Genomic DNA, 23111 nt, shown 5'->3' with positions numbered 1-23111 from the left:
TTCATCAAAGATTGGGCTTATTATTTCCCGATATCCTTGCTGTTTAGGGTGATTTCTGAAAGGATAAGGGGAAAGAATATTCATTATTCCGTTAAGTTAAAAGCAAAAATCCTTTCTAACTCTCCAGCACTCTTTAACTTTGGTAGTATACCTGCCAGTATGTACACAAAGTTAGACCTGCTTTCAAGACGAGGAGTTTGAGGGTTACTGGGATTGAACTAGGACCATGCACTTCAGGGAGAATGAACGTACAGTCTTGAGCCAGAATTCTACATATATTGAAGCACTGATTGCTGGCTTTTATCCATGCAGGTGAGCTTTTATTGCTCTGTTGCTCTTAGTAAGATCTAATTCCATGATGGTGGTTTTATTTACAAGCTGGAGTTTAAGTACTAGACTGTTTTAACCTACATTGGAGGAACTATAATGAACCATGCCCGAGAGAAGAGGGGGAAGAGGGCCAAGAAACCTACCACTCACTGGTCTTATGTTCTGCTTACCATGAATTAAATATTTTTGGTGTTATCTCTTAATCTTCACAACCATTCTGAGCTGGATTATCCCTCAGATGGAGAAACTGAGGCAGAAGAACCTAGGTAACTTCTCAAAGTCACAGATTAGAAAGAGTAATTTTTTAACCACCTTTCTGCCACCCAGGTTACCATGTTCACTGAGCTAAATGTGTCTCAACTGGGCTTCTTTTAAGATAAAACTACAAGATTCACAAAAGGGCCTCTGAGATGTTCTGTTTTCATCATTCAATCTGACTGATGCTGCTACTTTCCATGGACTAAGAGGCCACATCTCTGAGCAGCATCATAATCACACCCAACACTTAGCTCAGCATGTTTTAAACCTGCAGCCTGTGGCCATCACTTAGTTCCTATGAGGTAGGTCATTGTCTCATTTCACAAATGCGGTAGCCAGTGCGGAGAAAGCTTAAGTGATTTTTCCAGGTCAGCAGTGGTTCCAGGAGAGAGAGAGGTGAGATTGGGCCTCTCGATTCAGGCTCAGCCCATCCACAAGGACTCTGCTAACAAGCGTTCAGTCATCTCGACTCTCTTCATAACCCACCCTATGAAAAAGATGCCTTCTTTCACTTCTGCTGTCAGCCAGAGTATAGTCTACACCATGAGAAAGAGAAGGGTCAAATCAAGGCTTTTATACACAGAAAGCTTGTTTTCAGTATTCGGTTTCAATTATTGCAGACCATGAAGCAAAGGCCATTTTGGTTAAAAGGTGCTAGTAATAACATTTTCTGGGCTCCCCTGGTGGCACGGTGGTTACGAGTCCACCTGCCAATGCAGGGGACACGGGTTCGAGCACTGGTCTGGGAAGATCCCACATGCCACAGAGCAACTAAGCCCATGTGCCACAATTACTGAGCCTGTGCTCTAGAGCCCGTGAGCTACAACTACTGAGCCTATGTGCCACAACTACTGAAGCCTGTGCACCTAGAGCCCGTGCTCCACAACAAGAGAAGCCACTGCAATAAGAAGCCCACGCACTGCAACAAAGAGTAGCCCCCGCTCGCTGCAACTAGAGAAAGCCTGCGCACAGCAACGAAGACCCAACACAGCCAAAAATAAATTAATTTAAAAAATTTTTTTCTTTTAAAAAATTACATTGAGAAGAGTTATGGGGAAAGGAACCAGGTGATTTTGAGAGGACCGTCAAGCAGTAGAAAGTTAAAAGTATTTCCATTTGTTTTTTGGCTGTTTTTAGTTTCACCAAGGGAGTACATAATAGATAACCACACAAAATATGGCTAGTTTTAAAAAATGGAGGAGAGAGATCATATGCAATTAGCCTCCCCCCTAAAGGCCTTATTTTTTAAAAATTCTTGCATTATAATGGAAATAGCCTCAGATTTCACCCAGTGGGGGTCCACGCATTCTTGGAGAATTTCTTATTTTTCTCCTTAAGGGACATTTTAATATATAGCATTTCATATTCAGTGCTGTTTGGAGGTGGGTAGCAAGTAAGCAAGCAACAAGAGAAAATGAAAGTACACTTGACATGAAGGTAGGTATCTCAGTGCTTTTCTATTTCATGTGTGATGTCCATTATCTCTCGTGATAACTTTGTTGACAGCACCCACAAATGTATTTGGTCCCAGGTTTTATAAAATAGACCCGTAATCCTATGTTTAGGTGACCCAGGTCCTGACACAAGTCAGCCTCAGATAGATGGTACATTTTTTGTTATAAAGACTCAAACAAAACATTTCACAGTCTTCTTTGGGGGGAAAAAATGACATTTGAAGTCCTTTTTCAAAGAAATACATTTTGAGGTAACAGCTCACAAACCTTGACATTTCATTTTGTTCTGCACATCTGTCAAGGAACTGAGATACAATACAGCTACTAAAAACTGATGATTGTGGAACAGAGAAACTTGACAGCATTTCATTTCCTTTATGTTCTGATTATACATTTATCAGAAAACCTTTATTTCTTCCAGTTCAGCTAGAAATTGGTAGAATTCAAGAACTCAAAGGCCTGGCAAAGACCTGTCCTATTATTTGGTATCATCTTTCTTTTTCGAAGTTGCTTAGTTGAGTCTTTGTTAAAGCTTTTGATTCTCTTTTCATTCTTACATCCCACTATCCACAGATCACATTTCTATAGGCCCTATAACTGCTTTGCCGCACAAATTAAACACCAGGATATTTCATACATATACGCCAGCGTTTCAATGCTTGTCATCAGAGTTTATAAAATATAGGGATTGCAACCTGATATTAACATCCAAATCTATTGTGCTCATTTTGTGTGTGAAAATGAGAAACCCTCATGCAGACGCTAGATTTCCCAGCCTCTTTGTCACCCTGTTTTTAATTTATCGCCAGGCTTTGAGTCAGTAAAATGATTTCGCTTATCAGTTTAATGTAGTGATAAAGCATATCTGTGAATCAGAATGATCAGAACTCGAGTGGATCTACAGGTTGTTTGGCATTAGGCCCAGCCCCACTGAGGGTTTTAATGGGGCTACTTCCTCCACAGAATAAATACGTCCCTGGTTTTTTCAATTGTTCCTCCACTAGTGATAGGATTGCTTCACATGAAAAGTGGACGTAGAAGTGCACTGCTTGGGGCTTCCCCAGCGGCGCAGTGGTTAAGAATCCGCCTGGCAATCCAGGGGACAGGGGTTCGAGCCCTGGTCCAGGAAGATCCCACATGCTGCGGAGCAGCTAAACCCGTGCACCACAACTACTGAGCCCAAGGCCACAACTACTGAAGGCCGTGCTCCACAACAAGAGAAGCCACCGCAGTGAGAAGCCCGCGCACCGCAACAAAGAGTAGCCCCCGCTCGCCACAACTAGAGAAAGCCTGCACGCAGCAACGAAGACCCAATGCAGCCAAAAATAAATTAATTAAATAAATTAATTTTTAGAAAAAGAAATGCGCTGCTTTAGGGAGGAGGACTTTAAAACTTTTAAACATGTTTTTATACCTGTCTTTTTTTTTTCAGGTATACTTCAAAAGGAATTATCCAGAAATTACTCACAATGGGCATGTGGTTATGAACGCTTCCAATGTTTGCAAATATTTTCTCCCATTCTGTGGGGTGTTTTGTTTTGTTTATGGTTTCTTTTGCTGTGCAAAAGTTTATGAGTTTAATTGGGTCCCATCTGTTTATTTTTGTTTTTATTTCCATTAGTCTAGGAGGTGGATCAAAAAAGATATTACTGTGATTTATGTAAAAGAGTATTCTGCCTACGTTTTACTCTTTAAGTTTTATAGTATCCAGTCTTACATTTGGGTCTTTTATCCATTTTGAGTTTATTTTTGTGTATGGTGTTAAAGAATGTTCTAATTTCATTTTTTTTACATGTAGCTGTCCAGTTTTCCCAGCACCATTTGTTGAAGAGACTGTCTTTCCACCATTGTATAGTCTTGCATCCTATGTAGTACATTAATTGACCATGGGTGCGTGGGTTTATTTCTGGGCTTTCTATCCTGTTCTATTGATCTATATTTCTATTTTTTTGCCAGAACCATACTATTTGATGATTATAGCTTTGTAGTATGGTCTGAAGTTAGGGAGCCTGATTCCTCCAGCTCTGTTTTTCTTTCTCAAGATTGCTTTGGCTATTTGGGGTCTTTTGTGTCTCCATACAAATTGTAAGATTTTTTGTTGTAGTTCTGTGAAAATTTGATAGGGATTGCATTGAATCTGTAGATTGCCTTGGGTAGTATAGTCATTTTGACAGTACTGATTCTTCCTATCCAAGAACATGGTATATATTCCCATCTGTTTGTGTCATCTTCAATTTCTTTCATCAGTGTCTTATAGTTTTCAGAGTACAAGTCTTTTGTCTCCTTAGTCCGCTACCCCTTTCCTGAGACTTCAGTCTCAAATATTTTAGATCACTTGATATTGTCCCAAAATGGAGCTCTGTTTTTTTTTTTAGTCTGTTTATATTTCTCTTGCCACATATTCAAGCTGCCTGATCTTTTCTTCTTCACAGTATAATTTGCTATTAATCCAATTGCCTATATTTTTTGTTTCGGGTATTGTTTTTTTCTCATATTTAGTAATATTTGATTCATTGTTACATCTTCAATTTCTCTTCATTATGTTTCTCTTTTCCTCTGCCTTCTTTAACATATGGCATGAATTTACAGTAACCTTTCTAACATTGTGTCTGCTTATCCTATCTTTTCAATTCTGCATCTGTTTCTATCGGTCAGTTTGTCTCCTAGCTGTAGGCTGTGTTTTTTCTTGCTTCTTTTCATGCCTTTATGTTGGTTCTTTCCCTGGCCTCAGGTAGTTTCCTCTCATGCATGTGCAGAATGATACTTTGCCTGAGTTTCAAGGGGCCCCTCTGTAGATCTCTGGAGCTCTCCTTTTGTGTAGCAACCAGTATTCTTCCATAATTCCAGCATTACATTATGACTTTTGCGGACCCTGTGCACTTTTGTCATTCAGAAGTTTGGGGCTTAGTTCATTTTCTTCTTCCTCCACGGAGGCTGAAAGTAGGGCAAATGTCTTAAGGGGGAGAATGGTTGCATACTGTTGCAGGCTTCTCCCTCTACTGGGATTTTGTTCCCTACACACTATAAGGCACAAGATCGGCTTTTCAGCCTCAGCCACCTCTCACTCCAGTGTGGTTCTTACAAGCTTTTGATTGAGAGCCTGGTAGGTGTCTGTTTTCATAGCTGTGTGAAAACAGCCTTTGGCTTTTTTGAGTCTTTGTCTCCTGCCTCCAGCAAGTTTGGTATCAGGCTCTGCCTCAAGCGAAAAACCAGGTGCATGTTTTTGGCATGTCCCTCTTTCTATACAAGTACTGCATGTGCTAAACATTATGACACTATAAGAGATTTCACTCTAGCTTCCAGCCTCTTGCACCACGTTAGAACTTCACAAATGTTCCACGCGGGAAAACTAGCTTTGCTTTTGGTTTCTTCTAGTACTGATTTCTTGTGTGTGACCACCAAAAACTCTGATCATTTCACTTTCCCTCAGTAGCATCCTTCTGCTTGAGGCAAGTCCAATCTTCAGCCCACGCCCAAAAGCATCATGTACCCCCAGGAAAGACAATGTCCAGCAATCATCAGTTCACATTGGACAGGCTCTTCCCTCTCTGGAATTCTGTTCATATAACCTTTGTTGCTTCCACAGCTCTCCAGTGTCTTTACAAATGTGATTTTGCAATTGATTTTTTGTTTTCCAGTTTTGCAGCAAGAAAACAGGCCTCATGAGACATAATACATCCTACTCAGAAGTGGAGGCCAGACTTAAATAGGGCTTAAGACTTGTTTTCTACCAGGAGGAGGTTGTTGCACCTTCGCTCAGTGTGACTTCTCTTTTTGAGTCCATAGTTCATGACATTGCCACCTGCCAGTCTCTAGTCAGACTTAGAAAGCTGCGCGGAAAGTGGGTGCTGGAGCCTTTGGCTTTGGCCTGCCTGGATTTTGCCCCCTGGGATTGATCCAAGCCTGATTTACATTCCAATCTGTTGTGTTCATCTTTACAGGACCAGGAATAAAACCTCCAGAGGAACGGACAATTGAATACCTAGAAGAAGTTGCAATTACTTTTGCTAAAGGACTAGCTGATAAAAAGATCTCTCCAAAGAGAGACAAGGGATTGGTAGAAAGTGAGTGTCATTATTAAAGAACTAAGGCAAAGCTTCTTTCCAGGGAATTTACTTTTATTTTCTATAAATCCGAAATGAGGAAGAGGTAAGTGCATTATTTACTCTTAAGTGTAAAGTCAACCTTAAAGGATGCAATAACTCTGCTCTAGGCTCAAGTCCTGGACCTTACACTGATTAAAGACATTTTTTTAAAACTTTTTATTTTAGAAAATTTTAAATAATACCAAAATAGAATAATGTAACAGTGTAATAAACACCCATATACCCAACACCAAGCTTTAATATTTATCAACTAATGTTTAAAGAAGTGCTTAGGTTGAAATTTAGATTGTTTATATCAGAGTAAAGAGCAGTTCTTTCAGATAGCTAGAATCACTTCATTTTTATGGAGTTTACAGAACAAACTAACAAGGGAGGCTGGGGTCTTTCCATTAAGGATCTAAAAGCATTTTACCTTACAGAATTGACATCATATGCCATGAGTATTCCATTTGTCAGGCAACAGATTTACAAAAAGGTGGAAGAAAAAGTACGAAAGCAGACCAAAGGCCTTTATCCTGCACCTCTGAAAATAATTGATGTGAGTCTTTACCCCATACTCCCACATTTCTCATGTTTCTTCCCTTTGTCTAGAGCAGTACTCTTTATTGCCATTCTGCGCCATGTTTGCCAGTACTAAAGTTCTTCATGCTGCTATCAAAGTACTTACCAAAAATAACACAAGAGCATAGCAAGCTATGAGGATTTATATAAATGGATATTTGGGGGAAATTAGTGCCAGGCATACTTTTTAGTTGATGAGCTTAAAATTACCAGTTATAAACCAGGAAAACAACCTATGTCATGTCAGTATAACAAAGCCAGTAAAATATTGGACATTAATTAAGAGGTAGTTGAAACAAAATTAATGGCTGTATTCTTTCCTTAGTCAAAACCATTGTCATTACCTAAAATGTCTCATTGACTTTCCATTGCCATAATTATGAAAAAGATGTAATGATATAGAGAAGTTCTGGAAAAGATCAAGGAGGATAATTAAAATGATCACAGAGTTGAAGAAACATCTGTCTAAAGGTAGACTTTAAAACTTATAAAATCTTCAGTCTGGAAAGTCCAAGATCAAAAGAGCAATAATTGAAGACAAGATCAATAATCAAAGATTTCAGAATTGGAGAATGAATTAGTCACAAGTATATTTTGAGCCGAAGACACCAAAGTATATAAAATATGAAACGTGGTCCCCTACTTCCGTTCACCTCACACTGTCTGGGTTGGGGAGATTAAACACTTACATGCGGTAAGGCAGATGGCAGGATGGGGTCGGTATGCAGCTGCATAGGGTTAACGCCAGCTAACTGAGACAGAGGAAGATTGCTAAATTCACTGAGGAGGGAACGATCCCTGAAATTGTTAGAGAATACATGATGAGAAAGCAGTGCCAGGTAGGATGGGCATTTTGAGCAAAGTTACAGAAGCTGGAAAGCATGAGGCTCTTCAGGGAACATCAGATCAGATCAATTTTTGTAGGAGGATAATGCAATGTCTTCAGAAAGGCAGACCGAAGGTAGATTTTAAAAGGTAGACAGTAATTAATTAAGACATTTGATCTTTGTCCTATATAGATCATAGAGAATCGTTTTCATGGCAGTGAGTAAAAATGGATTAGAAAGAGAGGCAAAGTAGAGCAATGAACTAGGAAACTATTCTGGTAATTCAGACTTGAAGTTTGAATAAGACCCCGAAATAGAATAGTAAAAGCAAAAATACGAAGGTAGTAAGAGACTTGCCAAAGAGAGTTAGGAGTTAAGGTTTAGAAGTGTTGTGATTAGGTATTCAGGAAATTCAAGCAACAGTAGTTTAGACAGAAAAGTCAATTAAGGATATAGATTGATTTATTTGGTTTTTTTTTTAATCACCATTAAATTATGGTGATTGAATACAGGGTTATTTCTTTTATACTTGCTATTGTACTTAGGTTAGTACTTACCCCAAATGTTAAATTGAATTCCATGGAGTTCATGATTAATGTGATAAACTAAATGATGTTCCTGAGGAAGAATAAATAGAGGAGGAAATGGGCTGCAAGTGGAACTTTGGGGACCTGCCCACGTTTGGAGAACAGGAGAGGAGCTGGAAGAATAATTCAAGCAGGAGGGGAAGGGAGTTAAGAGGACAAGGTAAACCTATTATTGGACTCAGAAAGGGTGATGACACCTCTTTCTCTGACAAAATAACAGGATTCAAAGGATAAGGAGGTGGAGTTTGAGCTGTGGAACCTCTGTTCTTTTCTTGTTCTGACTTCTTAATTCTCTTTCCTTCTGTTTTATTTCCTTCCATTTTATGCTAGGTTGAGCAGTAGCCTCAGAGATAGAGAATTAAGTCAGTCTTAAGCAATAAGGCGCTCAATCCTCTTCTCTTTCTCACTCCAGTCTAGACTTTTGACTTACTCTTTGAAGACTAACAACACTAGCAGTTTTTTTCAGCATTACTGTATATCTTGCCATCCATTCCAACAAGGAACAAGTACTTTATATGTTTTTTAGGTAGTGAAGACTGGGATTGAGCAAGGGAGTGATGCTGGCTATCTCTCTGAATCTCAGGTAAAGTTATTTCCTTTCAGTGTTTTATTATTAGAGACAGAAAAAGCGAGATCCACAATGCTGTGTAAAACTGAAAATAGGTAAAGTATTTAAAGCCTAGTAAAAAAATGTTTTCTTCCAGTGGTTGTCATTTCTTATGGTTAATCTCAGTGAGCAGGTAGGTGCTAAGAAAACCATAGTATAGCCCATATATTTGAACTTGCTCTCAATAATGAGGGTATAACTAGGAAAAGCAGGGGCAGAGTTAGAATCCTTTCAAAAGGAATCATTTGGACTTTTTGTTCTGTAGTTGGGCTGGTTTTGTTGTGATAAAGTGAGTGCATTGATACAAAAATACGGTTCTTACTTGTTAGAGCCTGGAGATAAACCTGTGAAGCCCAGCCTCCTTTTGGTGATTTAGGAAATGAAGGGAAATGGTTTGCACCCACTAAGACAAGAAAACAGAGCAACACAGGAACCAACCTCACCCCTTCCACTTCCTGGAATTGTAGATTTTAGTTGTTTGGGTTGTTTTGAAGTTTTAAGCAATCATTGAAGGATGATTGCTCTTCAATAATAGAATAAAAGATATCTGAAGAGCTCAGGACAAGTTCCAGAGAAAACATTTCTTATACTGGGTTGCTTACTGCAGTGCACTCTGATTAATTCTTTTACATTATCACCAGGTACACATATACATACACACATATATATATATATATATATATATATATATATACAGAAAGATTGAAACATATTTCCCAAAATAATTAGCCTGTACGCTGTACTCAGTATTTTCTATCTATTCTACTTATCACAACCTGCTAAATTCATGACCAATGATAGATTTCTACCCATGGTTTGAAAATCACTGGTTTATTGAATAGAACCTACTTTGCCAAGATTAGTAGAACATTGTTTCATGTTCTATTCAGACATGAAGGCAACATTATTAGAGGGATTCCTTCTTTTAAGTGCTGTTTGCAACCATGTAATCGTACCAGTAAATTCTAGAATATTGATGATGGTAATAGCTAACATTGAGGCCCAGTCATTTTACTAGTGTTTTCATTTACTTCCCACAACAGTACTGTAAAATAGGTATTGTTTTTCCCATTTTAAGGATGAAGAAGGCTTCACAACTGGGAAATGGCAGGGCCAGTCTTTAAACTCAGTTCTTTCAAATACAGACTCTCAATCTCATGCTCCTCCCCACTAAGTTGAGACTTGTTCTCTGTAAGTGTTAAGGTCCTTTTAAAGTGGTAGATATCACATGGGGCAGCCTGCTCTCCTGGAAGGAGAGCTGGAGTTGGGAGTCATACTGCCTGGGTTCAAGTTCTGTTTCTGCCCCTTTGAGGCAGTGTGGCTTTGAGCAAGGTCAGGTTCTGAGCCTCCTCTTCCCAGTCTTTAAGATGAGAGTGGTGGTTGAGATGATTGGTCAATTTTGGCTCTGACACTCTAATTCCATGAAAAAAGTTACCACAACCTCTGGTGTAGAGAATCTGAGAGCTCAGTTATATCCAGAACCTTTCAAAGCAGTAGTTGGAAGTGGTACAGATGAGGAGAGTGAAAGAAGGACGCTCAGCAGGAGACCAACTTCAGCAGCTCAGGACCTGAGGCTTTGCATGTGTTACCTCTGCTCTGCAGAGAAACTGACCCGAAAGAATCCACGTCTCCAAGACTGAGAAGTTCTACCTTTTCTTCTTCCCTTTTTCCAGAAATTTGGAGAGCTTGCAATGACCAAAGAATCAAAAGCCTTGATGGGACTTTACCGTGGTCAGACCCTATGCAAGAAGAATAAATTTGGAGCTCCGCAGAAGGAGGTTAAGTAAGTCAGCTCTACGTAGGAAGCCCCTGTGGATTTCAGCACATGCTACGCTTGTCGATGTCTCTGAAGATCCATAGAGCTAGATTTACGCCTTCAGTCTTGCCCTAAACCTCTTCTGTCCTGAGCACTTTAGATCCCTATTCCTATGAAGGATTTTTTGGCTTTCAGAGTTCTGCCTGTGCTGAGTTTTCTCCTGACCTCTCTAATGTCTCCTGTAGAGGCATTTTTGTCTCACTATTGATATCCCCTAGAAATATGGTTTAGGTTTCCCCTTCCTAAACCAAATACACACACTATGTGCTGTTTAATGACCTTGTCTCTCTCTGTGACTTGAGATTCCATCTCTGGGAACTCACACTTCTCCCTCATTAAAAAAAGTAAAGCCTCATTCTAGTCATTAAAGTCTTGTCCTTCGTTTAGCTTACAGCCTAAGCGTTTGAGAGTCTACTTACCTGTTTCATATCTATTCTCTGCAGCGAGCCTTTCAGTTTTATGCTGCCTAAATAGCTCTTCAGCATCTTAAGTTTAGTAATGCCCCTAAACTCACCCCCTTGCTCAGTGGTTCTTAACCTGGGCGACGTTGCCACCAGGGGACACTTTCCAATCTCTGGAAACATTTTTGGTAGTCACAGCTGGGGAGGGAGGGATGGTACTGGCATCTGGTGGCCAGAGGCCAGGAATGCTGCTAAACATCCTACAGCGCACAGGACAGCCCCACAACAAAGAAGTATCCAGTCCAAAATGTCAGTAGTGCTGAGGTTGAGGAACACTGTCTACCTGAATTACAGAGAGGGATTTGTGAAAGCAGCTAATGTTACTACCTTCTCCAACCGCTCACCTTTAATGAGATTGCAATCCAAAGCAGAAGAGGAAATCAATAAGAAGCCCAAGTGAGACAGACAAGATTCTTGCCAAGAGGGCTGATTTCCAAATTAGGATATGAAATACAACCGTAACTGCTTCTCCAGCACACGTGGTGATCGCTATCAGTCGGGTTGTCTGTGTACCACCTAATGTTGACAATATCTCGCATTCAGTGGGTGAGATAAATTACTTCCACGCTGCAGTGGAATGATGATATGGCCACTTAAATCTGCATCTCTTCACACATCCTACAAAAATTACTCTTAAATTTTAAATTGGACTTCCCTGGTGGCACAGTGGTTGAGAGTCCGCCTGCCAGCACAGGTTACACAGGTTCGAGCCCTGGTCCGGGAAGATCCCACATGCAGCGGAGCAACTAAGCCCATGCGCCACAACTACTGAGCCTGCACTCTAGAGCCTGCGAGCCACAACTACTGAAGCCCGTGTGCCTAAAGCCAGTCCTCTGCAACAAAAGAAGTCACCGCAATGAGAAGCCTGTGCACCGCAACGAAGAGTAGCCCCTGCTCACTGCAACTAGAGAAAGCCCGCGTGCAGCAACGAAGACCCAACACAGCCATTAATTAATTAATTAATTAATTAATTAATTAATTTAAAAATTTTTAAATTATAAAATGTTTACTCTTAAGCTAATTAGCCACTCCTGACTCCTACTCTGGTCTGCATGTAACTCTTACTGTTATATGCAGATAGCATATAATACCACCTGGAGAAGCTGTTATTGTGTACCAGTACACAGAAAAGACAGGCAGCATGCACGTGAAACTCATGTAAGAAGAAATAAAATGAGAATCAAAAATACTTAAGCTTACAAAAATTCTCCCTCCAAAACAACCGTAATGCAAAAGAAAACTATAGCAGAATGCTTCCAAACTTGAATTATATATCCTTAAATAAATATTTACAGATAAGAAAAGAATCACGTTGAATCAAAAGTTCAAAAACTCAAGAATTAAATGGGCAGAAAAACAGGATGATGTAAGAGTTGACCTAACTTGGGAAATAAATTGAAGAAAAAGTAACATCATCTTAGAAATGAAGAATAAATTATACGGTACGCAAGGCAGAATAGGTAGAACCGAAAATTTAATAAAGAACATTGAAGAAAGGGCATCCCCCTTCCTGCTTTCTCAGTTGTCAGTAATAGTTCCACTTCTGTCTCTCTAGGCCTCTTCTCCCTTGCCTCGGATAATAATTTGAATTCCTTATGTATTTTCTCTTTTTATAAATTAATTTTTTATGCAAAGAATGCATTCTTAATCTCCTTTTTAAAAAAACTATTATAAGGAAGTTTGAATACTAGACGAATGTTTTGTGTTTATGGTTTGAATGTTTTAATATAAAAGGGATCCTTCAGTATGAATCCTATAATAATCCTTTTTAGTCAGTGGTATGACTTGGAGACTATGTATGTGGGTACATACCAGTTAACTTGTTCCTTTTCATCTTCTACTGAAAGATTGATGACTTCCAATTTTTCATTATCGTAAACATTGTATGACTGTTCATCACAGCATATCATCTTGTGCATAAGTGCATTTCTCTAGAGTAGATAGTAGAATTACTGGGTCGTAGAAGATGAAATTTTTGGTTTTAATACATTTGACCTCCTATATAGGGCAAAGTATATACTTCCATCAACCATGCATGAAAGAACAAAATGTTTTATATCCTCACTGTTACTTTTAAAATTTTTGCCAATCTGATGGGGAGAGAATACATTCGTTTTAATTTGCATTTCCCAGATTATTAGGGAAATTGGGCATTTTATTGGCAATTTGTTTTCTTTTTCTATGAATTGCTTTATATAAACCCCTGCCCATTTTATTGGGTTGTCTTTTTTAATTGATATGTGTGTTCTTTATATTTCCCCAGTAGTAATCCTTTGTCTGCTATACCTGTTACAAATTTCTTCCTCTTCTATGGTTGTCTTAATTGTTTTTTTGTTTTTTTGCGGTATGCGGGCCTCTCACTGTTATGGCCTCTCCCGTTGCGGAGCACAGGCTCCGGACGCGCAGGCTCAGCGGCCATGGCTCACGGGCCCAGCCGCTCCGCGGCATGTGGGATCTTCCCGGACCGGGGCACGAACCTGTGTCCCCTGCATCGGCGGGCAGACTCTCAACCACTGCGCCACCAGGGAAGCCCAATTTTTGTGGGGTCATTTGTCAAGCAAATTTTTAATTTTGATGCAGTAAATACATGAATAATTTTTTTTCAGCTTCTATTCTTTATGTTTTCTACCCTATTTTCTCATGTTCTCCAGTTACTTAACACTCACCATATAAAAATGTGTATTATCACAAAGCTGCATTTGAAAGATACTCCCAGGAGTTGAAGTTACGGTGCCTCTTCAGGTCTTGAATATGATTTTTGAACATTCTAATCAGAATTGTTATGAATGAAACAACTCTAATTTAGGTCTATGGTGTTGTAAACTTGGGCTTCTTTTCTGAAGGAAGTTCTGAAAATTTTTTTTAGTTACTTATGGGAAAATGGCATATTGTTCCAAAACTATGGAAAACTAAAAAGAGTCATCAGACATGATCTCTCTCCCTCAAAAAGCTTAGAATTTAGTTGAGGAGACAAAAATGATGTACATGAAGCTGTTCCAAAATACTGTGGGGTAAGCCAAATGGTCCTGACAAGTTCAAGAGGAATTCAGGGGTGGAAAAGGCAGTAATGTGCATGTATGGAGGTGTTTGAGGGAGGGGTGAGGTCTGGAAGCAAAGAAACCATCCAAGAGGCTTTTGAACCAATCCAGGTAAGGGGTGAGAAAGGCACAGATTTCAAGAGAAATGAAAGATGACTGGAAAATGGCAAAATCACTGGCAAGTAAGTAGTTGGAAGAAGAGAGATTAGTCTTTGGGCCTATCACTGCAAGTTGGCTTTTGTTTGAAGAAAAATACTCATTAATTTAAACGTAATCCATGTTGTTTTGTTTTCAGTGATCTCAGGTATGATTGAAGATCAGTATAATTCTGTCTCCTTGGGTAGACCAATTCTTTTAGACCTAACGGATTTTTGCATTTAACTTTGAAAATCAGTCATTTATGAAAGATGTCTTTTTGTAGGTAAAAATTATTTTAAATACCTTATTGTTGTCCCTGCTTTAGTTGGTTTATTAGATGATGACCTGGGCAATCTCCCACTTTTACTGAATGAATTAAGATTTATACCAAAAGTCATTTCATCCTTTCCTTTCAGGCAGCTCGCCATTCTTGGCGCAGGGCTAATGGGGGCCGGCATTGCCCAGGTCTCCGTGGATAAGGGCCTACAGACTATACTGAAGGATGCTACGCTAGCCGCGCTGGGGCGAGGACAGCAACAAGTGTTCAGAGGGTAAGCCTGCTCTCTGCCTTTGCTGGGAGAGTAGCGTGTGTTTTGGTTTTTGCCGTCACAGTTTCCTTTCTCCTGAACATGATCTGTATTGGATACTCCATAGTTATGTCTCATTTCCTTTGCTTTTTAGACGTGCTAATTCCTTCTTTCACTTTTTTTCTTTTTTCTTTTTTTTTCGCTGTTGTTGCAGACAATGTTATTATAAATCATTAACATCATTGGACTCTGTAGTCTTTGAGTGCAGAAGAGAAAACCTTATCTGTTAGACGTTTTTAAATGCCACATAGTTTATACTTTGGTATCAGACTAGAAAGTCTCATGTTTGTGAATTTTAATTGCTGTATTGTTATAGAATATTGAAACAGCATGACTGTGTCTATAGAGAGAACTGAGATAAGGATATGAGGAAACGTGTAACTGCATCTTGAAGGTAGGGCTGGGATCAGAACTCAGGAACCTCATATTTCTTGACTGGTGTTACTATAGAGAAGCAGTTAACTGATTTGGCTCCACAATATCTGGATCTTATGGACTGTGTCTCCCCTTACTTCTGAATTAATAAACGGGGAATAGTATTCTCCCTCCTGCCCGTCCCTCCCTCCTCTCCCCCACCCCACACACATACTGCCTGTTTTGCAGAGGGGAAAAATGGAGCAGCAACTTAGCCAAACTGGGAATTTGTTTCAGCTCATTTCTCTGCTCCAATGTAATAGACTGTCTAAGGCTGGCTGAACTTTGATGGTCTTGCATGTGACTTTTAGTTGAGTTAGTTTTTTTGTTTCTTAAATGGATTATGTAGCTTAAGTGTGTTTTTACCCCTTTTCTGCTCATATATTGCTACCATAATACTGTGCAGGACCTGGCAGGTCTAATCATGTTGGCAGATAGCGACTATCTTAATGTAAGATAGCAAGGCATTGTAGTAAAAGATTCTGACCCCCCCAAATGGCATGTGCACCATTGCCCTGAGGCCAGCACACGAGTGTTCCCAGAGTTTCATACAGTCACCAAAATGAGAAATTGCTCTAAAATAGCTTTTTCCCCCTCGATCTCTTTTGGATCCAGCTGTCCCGGGTTTCCCTTTTTGCATTAGAAACATCGGGCTCTGGTGAGTGCCCCTCACTGTACTGCTGACTTGGGACATACATATTTCTTGTCCTCTCGGGAATAGTTTCATTAGGCATTAGAATTAGAGCAACGAATAATGTTCTGAACTCTCACAAGAATCTTGCTTGCTGACTGCTGATACGGTTGTCAGAAACCAGGATATTTGAATCCATACTTTTGAGACTTAAACTGACTACTTCTTTGAACTTACCTTGTGGCTTTAATTTTTCTTTTGGTTAAGGAAACTAGTGAATGGGGTGTAGCTTCATTCTTCATTCAGAGGAAAACTCTAAGTCATTTATTCTGAAAGTGCGGTCAGATTAAAACCTAAGAGAGTCTATTTTCCTTGGCAATAGAAAAAATCAGTTAAGTGTCTGAGTAGCAGGAATCCTTTTTAGCTCTCTGTGGGGAAGAAGAAACCTGGAGTTAATATTTTATGTAATCAATATGATGTACTACTAGGTACTGACCAGGAAATGGATTAAGAATATACGACATAATGCTTGGTCTCTGTCCTCCGGTAGATCACAATTACAGAATAACAAAATGATATGTAAGCAAGTATAAACTCGTGGTCTAGGACCCGTGTTGGCTGTTTCCCCTATTGTAGGTAGAGAATTACTAGAGCTGCTCTCTTGTTTGCCATTTTAGTGTTCATGTTTACTCCTCTTGGCAAATTTAACTCTTTTATTAGTGATACTGTTTATGCAGGTTGGGCATGTAGAGGCATCTTTTAGTAGAAAGAATATGGATGTGGGGGTCAACCTGTTTGAACCCTAGGACCCTCCCTTAACTCGCTCTTGGACCACAAGTCCCTCTGAGTCTCCTTGAGCAGGTCAGCTCCCTCAAAATGGGAGCTACCTCACTGAGTTCGTGAAAAACACACAGCACACTCTCTGGCCCATGGACACTCAATAAATGTTAGTTTCCTGTTCTCCTCCTCTGACTAGGAATGTGTTTTTTTCCTAGACTGAATGATAAAGTGAAGAAGAAAGCACTAACATCGTTTGAAAGGGACGCCTTTTTCAGCAACTTGACTGGGCAGCTCGATTACCAGGGTTTTGAAAAGGCTGACATGGTGATTGAAGCTGTTTTTGAGGACCTCAGTCTTAAGCACAAAGTGCTCAAGGAAGTAGAAGCGGTAAGTAAGGGGCCTGCTGTACTGAACCCTAGTGTTGTGAGTGGAGAACACAGAGACGGGGTTTTTTAAAGGAACTATAGGAAACTTGTATTTCTTTTTATAGGGCCATTCATTCCCAGATGTAAGGGGTTTTATATGTTTGTTTGTTGGAGGGGTGAAGTAGAAAAGAACAGCTTCATTGCTTTGCCAGGCAAAAGGGGACACAGCAGGCTTGTGCCCCTCAAAACTGTGTCCCCCAAACGTAAGTTTTTTTGTGAACCCATGCACATTGTGTATAAAGGTCAAATCAAAGTCCTAAGGAAAGACAAACAAGTAGCTTATTAATTTAAGCACAGGGTTCATTAGCCTTATATGGGAGTTCAGTCACCCAAACATACAAATAACCTCATGGACTGTAGCCAGACGTCTTGGCGTTATTGGTTGGCTGCAAGCTATAACTAAACTAATTCAGGTCTAGACAGCAGAGGAAATAGGGAGAAACCGTTTCTCCAGGCAGGATTCAGATGCTCATTTTGTGGAAATGCTACCCTGGTCTTGAGCCCAAATGCTGTGCATAGTCAACTCTTGAGATGGGATGATATGAACAAAACAAGTACTTGAACTGGGTGGTATGAAGAAAGAGGAAAGAAGGAAAGAAGAGATGGCAGTAATCCAGGCAGGAGGTAGAACCGGGGCCCCGACTAGCCTACAGTTAAATAAACAGAGTGTAGGTTAGTAAATGGTGTAAATAAAACGGCACTGACTTTGCAGCATTCTGGGGTGTCTTGAGTAGTGGGCCGTACTCCTAAGACTCCCTTCCATGGGAGGACAATCTCTGCTCTACTAAAGAATGAACCTAAGGAGGGTTTAGAAACTAAAGACAAGCAGCTCAGGTTGGGATGGATTCCACTTATGAAACACACATTCCAAAATCTTTTCTTTAGGCAGAGTGTAATGTAGATTCAGCCGAGGGAGTGAATTCAGAAGAGCTGGGTAGGTGTGTGTTCTCTCTGTGCAAGGTGGCACTGCAGCAGAGAAATGGACACAACGTTCCCGGGGCTTTGGGGGCCCTGCTGGGCCAATGGAAGGTAGACTGAGGGGCTGCCAAAACAGACAGAGCCGTTTACCACTAAAAGAACATTTGCCACCTGACTGGGTGATGGTATTTGCTTTTGGAAAATCAGGATTTGGGAGTATCTGAGTGTAGAAAAGTTTGTTAGTTTTAGCAGTTGGGAAGCCAGTGATCAAGGAAGAGAAAGAGAAAGAAGAGGGATCAGATCAAAAGAGGTGCAGACTAGGAACAAATCAATACGGTAGTTCCCATTGAAACATAAAGGTGAAGGGAGAAGAGAAGGGAAAGAAAGAAAAGCAAAAGGGGTTTTCTATGTCCATGAAGTCCATGGACTGGGGGAGAGGGAGGATATTCGGGGAATCATGAATTTTAGCAGATAGTAAGAAAAGAATAAGAAGATTATTGCTAAAGGTAAAATCCAAAGTGTTACATATGTTGTAGTTATTTATGTAACATGTCACAGGCCTTTACCTTTTTAGAGAAGCCAGTGAAATCATCTAAGGTAGGAGATACTCAAAGAAGTTTTTCAGAAAGGGTGGAAAAGAGCAAGGTCCAGAACAGATGTGTATTTGGAAAATCAAAGAATTTCAAGTGAAAGACCTTTAGGAGGCCATCAAGTCCATCCTCTTACCTGGCCTCTCCTTTCTTTACAGGAAAATGGTAAAGCTGAATCGACATGTGGTATTCCTCAGGGATTTAAAACTTCACTTCTCTTCCTCTCCACAGAACTAAAGAAACTCACTCCTTTGATATCTTCATAATCCTTGTCTCCAGACCCCTCACTGTCTTGCTTGTCTCCTTTGCTGTTTTCACCATGTCTCGGTGCTCTTGGCGTGTGACAAACCACCGCAAAAACAATGACCTTTTCACAGTTCTCCAGTTAGGGCAGGGCTCTGAGAGGTGGCTGGCCCTTAATTCCACATGGCTTCCCAGTCGGGGCACTCATGGGACTGCATTCAGCTGAAAGCTTGGTTGGGGCGCCTCCCTCTCCCTGTGGCCTGTCCTCGCTTAGTGGTCGAGCCAGAGTTTCTCTGCAGCATGGCTGCTGGCGCTTCTAAGAGAGCAAGGCAGAAGCCAGTGGACTCCATAAGGCAAGGCCTGGAACTGGCAGAGTCACTTCTGCTACTTTCCATTGGTAAAAGCAAGTCAGAGGCCAGCCCAGATTTAAGAGGAGGGGAAAGAGGCTGCGCCTCTGGATGGGAGGAGAGACGCACATGTACAGGGAGGGGAAGGCTTGTTGCCAGCCAGCTTTGGAGACATTGGTTTGCTCTTCATAGAGAATTTTACCACCAACATTAGACACCATACCATTAATAATGCAGCTTGAGACTATGTTAGCTTTCTGATCATCAGGCTCTACTTTTGACTCACATTATACTTTTGATTAAATAAAATCCTGGGCTCTTTAACACAAGTTTACTGCCAAGCCCAGGTCTTGCCCATTAGGTGCCTACTCAGTTATTTTTTTCTCTTTCTTCTCTTTCATAAAATCTTAATGCAGTGCTTAACCTTTATCCTCATTATAATTGATCTTATTTTGCATTCAGTTTTTCAGCGTGTTGAATGTATCTTGAAACTTGATTCTCATCTCTGATGTTAGGATTCTGCCTGCCCAGATTTGCACAAATCTGACAGATGTGCCTTCCATGTTTTTCATCCAAGCATCTGAATAAAAATATGAATAAGCTGAGATTGTGGGCAGAATGCTGAGAGAATCTCCATTAGACACTAGTCTGCAGGTTGATAAAGCCAATAGTTAATAGTATTCATGCACTGTAGATATAATTATAGTGGTGTTACCATTTCTTAGTAATACATGTGTAACATGAAATAAGCATGCACATTATGGTTTGTTCTCTCAAAGGTGAAGGGTGGGCGGGGCCCAAGTGTCACTCATTGGCTTTGCTTTGGACTCCACAGTCATCTCCCAGGCCTACATGACACATTCTTAAATGCTTTTCTCCTGCAGGTGATTCCAGATCGCTGTGTCTTTGCCAGCAACACATCTGCTCTCCCAATCAGCGAAATTGCTGCTGTCAGTAAAAGACCTGAGAAGGTAAATTCTGAACAGAGGAAAACCCTGAAATGTTTCACTGCTTCAGGCTCATTGATGAAGGCTTAGAATATGAGAAGGGACTGGTATGGATTATGAAGTGGATGACGGTGGTGATGTAGTCCCAGAAACTGGGCACAAAAAAGCTAGTACCATGACCAGTATGAGATGGAGGAACAAGTGAACTACAACTAAAATATACCTTTATAGGTGATTTGCATCCCTAATGGGTATTATTATTCAGGTTCAGACTATAAAACCTACGTTTATTACATTTGGGTATTGAAAGATAGACCCTAAAATAAGAAGAGATGTTCCAAAATAACACTTGAGCTACAGAGCAGACTCCGGTGACTGTCTGGGATGGGTTTGGTTCCAACTCCAGATCCAGGAATGGAAGATCAGGGGCTGTGGTGGGATGTGTCCACCCCGGTTTGCTTAGAGCTTCTACCCAGGACATGAGAGGGGTGGATGTAGAAGCACTTACAGTGAGTATCTGGAATGATGCCTAGAAATCTATCTTTGGGCTTCTGCTCTCTACCAGGGAAATCAAGTGAAATCATTCAAGGAGAAATAAAACAGTTCGCCTCTCTGGAGGATACCGGTTAGTCTCAGCGAAGCAGAACCAGCCAGAAGTAGGCAGGAAATAGAAAAGGCCTTTAAGCAGCTGAAACTGTTAATACAAAGTCCATGTACTAAAAACACGAAAGTCTTTTTATTCCCATTCTACTAGCTTGCCAACTCAAGGCCATCTTGTTCCCTAGCACGCAGCAGATTAGGAGTGGTGTGGGCCTGATAGAGGCAAGTTCATGATGGCAGGAGGAGGTCATGGGGAGAAGTGGCAGCTGAGGGAAGACACAAACGCGGAGTAATGGCAGATAGACAGTCTGGCCACGTCGCAGTCACTCACAGCAGCTCCTCAGCGCTGGAGGGCAGCAGAGGAGACCCTGCTGCTGTGCCTTGGATGCTAACCTCCCCTTCTCCCCCGTGGAGCGGAACAAGCATCACACTTAGCAGTCCTCGCCCCCAGGGATCTTGAGCAGCTTTTAGCACCTTCTTGCCTAGGTCATTCGTGTAGGAGTAAGGCCACAGGGGCACAAGTAAGGCGACCAACCCCCTCGGTTTGCCCAGGACACAGGCCCTCCAGTGCTACAGCTGAGGAAGTCCCAGCAGTCCAGGACACAGCTGGCCACCTTTTGGCACAGCTTTTTTGAACGATGTCAATAGGTTTTGCTTGGGGTAGTGATTACGTGGGTAGATACACAGTTGTCAGAACGCATCAAACTGAACACTTTAAGATCTGTGCATTTTATTGTATATAAATTATACATGGTAAAGGCTAATTCCTTTTGCTCAGGAGTACAGTCTGAATCAGGTCCTGTCTTTTTAAGTATTTTAGACATAAGTAGAAGGATAATTTAGAGGTTAGAAGCAACTTTTGGATTGATAAGTTGACGTAACATGCAAGTGACCTGTGTGTTACACAACGGAAAGTGGGCAGGCTGTGGAGACAGGCCGACCTTGATGGCATCCCGCTCTGCCATTTACTGACTGACCCTGAACTACTAATTTTAACTTCCTGATGTCTTTCTTCCTCATCTAGGTGATTAGACTGACTAGTTCACAGAGTTGTAGTGGATTAAATGTAAAGGATAAATGATAAATGTGTTAATGAATAGTGGATAGTAAGCAGTCAGTCGTGGCAGATAGTAGTTAATAACTTATAGCTAACATGGGGCGTGGAGGCAAAACTATAAATTAACGGACAGGCTTCTTTCACAGTTCAGTTGTGAAGACTATCTAATTGTTAGCTTAACGAGGCTGTTCTCAAACTTTAGCATGTATCAGAATCACCTGGAGGGCTTCTTAAACACAGATCTGGGCCCTGCCCCTGGAGTTCCTCATTCAGTGGGTCTGGGAGGCCCTGAGAATTTGCAGTTCTGACATTCCCAGGTGATGCTAGTGCGGCTGGTCCGGGTGCTTGACTTTGAGAGTCACTGGTTTAATGAGCCTTGAGGGAATTTGAGTGTTGAGAAATGTTACTTAAACCCGGTAACGTCGTCCCTGGGTATCCGTGGGGGATTAGTTCCAGGACCACCGGGAGATACCAAAATCCACAGAAGCTCAAGTCCCTTATATAAAATAGTGTAGTACAGTGAATACGGGCAGCCCTCTGTATCCTCAGGTTTCAGATCCAAGGAGTCAGACCAGTTGAATCTGATTCAACCAGTTGGATCTACAGTTGGTTGAACCTGTGTATGCGAAATCTGTGGATACGAAGGGCCGACAGTATCCTGGTGGTGAGACACATCGACGTAAAATCCAAATATATCTCTGACAGTCCAGCATAGTAAGTAATTCTTCTGCCTGTCTCCCCCCACAGCCCATAAAAAGTGGACCCTCTCACCCAAACCATTAGCATCATTAATATAAATGGAACCCTCATTCATTCTTCCCCAGTAAATCTAATTTGGCCTTTAGCTGCGATTTTGGCATTAACTGTTGGTAGGCTCCATTGCCCTTAGTGAAAAGCCCTAGAAGCAGATGGAAGAGAATTCCAGTTAGCTCTCCCCTGAACATACTGGACTTTTAATCAAAGAACCGTGGAACCAAACCACTTGACGGTACGAAGCAGTATTCCTGTATTACAACCGCCTTTCTCTGCAGTGCTTTCCTAGCAAAAAAAAGAATGCTATTAGTTTCTCCTCTCAGAGTTGTTAAATCTGTCGGTGTTTTGTCCCCCCTTGCCAGGTGATTGGCATGCACTACTTCTCTCCTGTGGACAAGATGCAGCTGCTGGAGATTATCACAACTCAAAAAACTTCTAAGGACACAACTGCTTCTGCTGTAGAAGTTGGTCTCAAACAGGGGAAGGTCATCATTGTGGTTAAGGTAAGGAGCTGTGTGTCAGAGCAGCAGATTCAGAAAAGTTCTATGAAGACTCCTTATATTTCCAGGTTTGTTTGTAACTCTTCAGTTTAAATGTACCAGCTTTTTTTTTTTTTTTTTTTTTTTTTTTTTGTTC

General features: G+C 40.9%; 1 protein-coding gene across 1 annotated transcript in view; it reads left to right on the top strand.

Moving 5' to 3' along the window:
- HADHA (hydroxyacyl-CoA dehydrogenase trifunctional multienzyme complex subunit alpha) overlaps positions 1 to 23111 on the top strand; it is a 55679-nt gene that overhangs the window by 28827 nt on the left and 3741 nt on the right. The window contains exons 8-15 of the mRNA XM_007108427.4: positions 5984 to 6106; positions 6568 to 6686; positions 8650 to 8706; positions 10404 to 10513; positions 14600 to 14734; positions 16811 to 16982; positions 20003 to 20089; positions 22838 to 22978. Of these exons, the coding sequence (XP_007108489.2) occupies positions 5984 to 6106; positions 6568 to 6686; positions 8650 to 8706; positions 10404 to 10513; positions 14600 to 14734; positions 16811 to 16982; positions 20003 to 20089; positions 22838 to 22978 (944 nt within the window). The remainder of the gene's footprint in view (positions 1 to 5983; positions 6107 to 6567; positions 6687 to 8649; positions 8707 to 10403; positions 10514 to 14599; positions 14735 to 16810; positions 16983 to 20002; positions 20090 to 22837; positions 22979 to 23111) is intronic.

The sequence above is a fragment of the Physeter macrocephalus genome, chromosome 12 (assembly GCF_002837175.3).
Source record: "Physeter macrocephalus isolate SW-GA chromosome 12, ASM283717v5, whole genome shotgun sequence".
NCBI classification, from domain to species: Eukaryota; Metazoa; Chordata; class Mammalia; order Artiodactyla; family Physeteridae; genus Physeter; species Physeter macrocephalus.
This window is presented reverse-complemented; position numbering and strand designations above follow the sequence as displayed.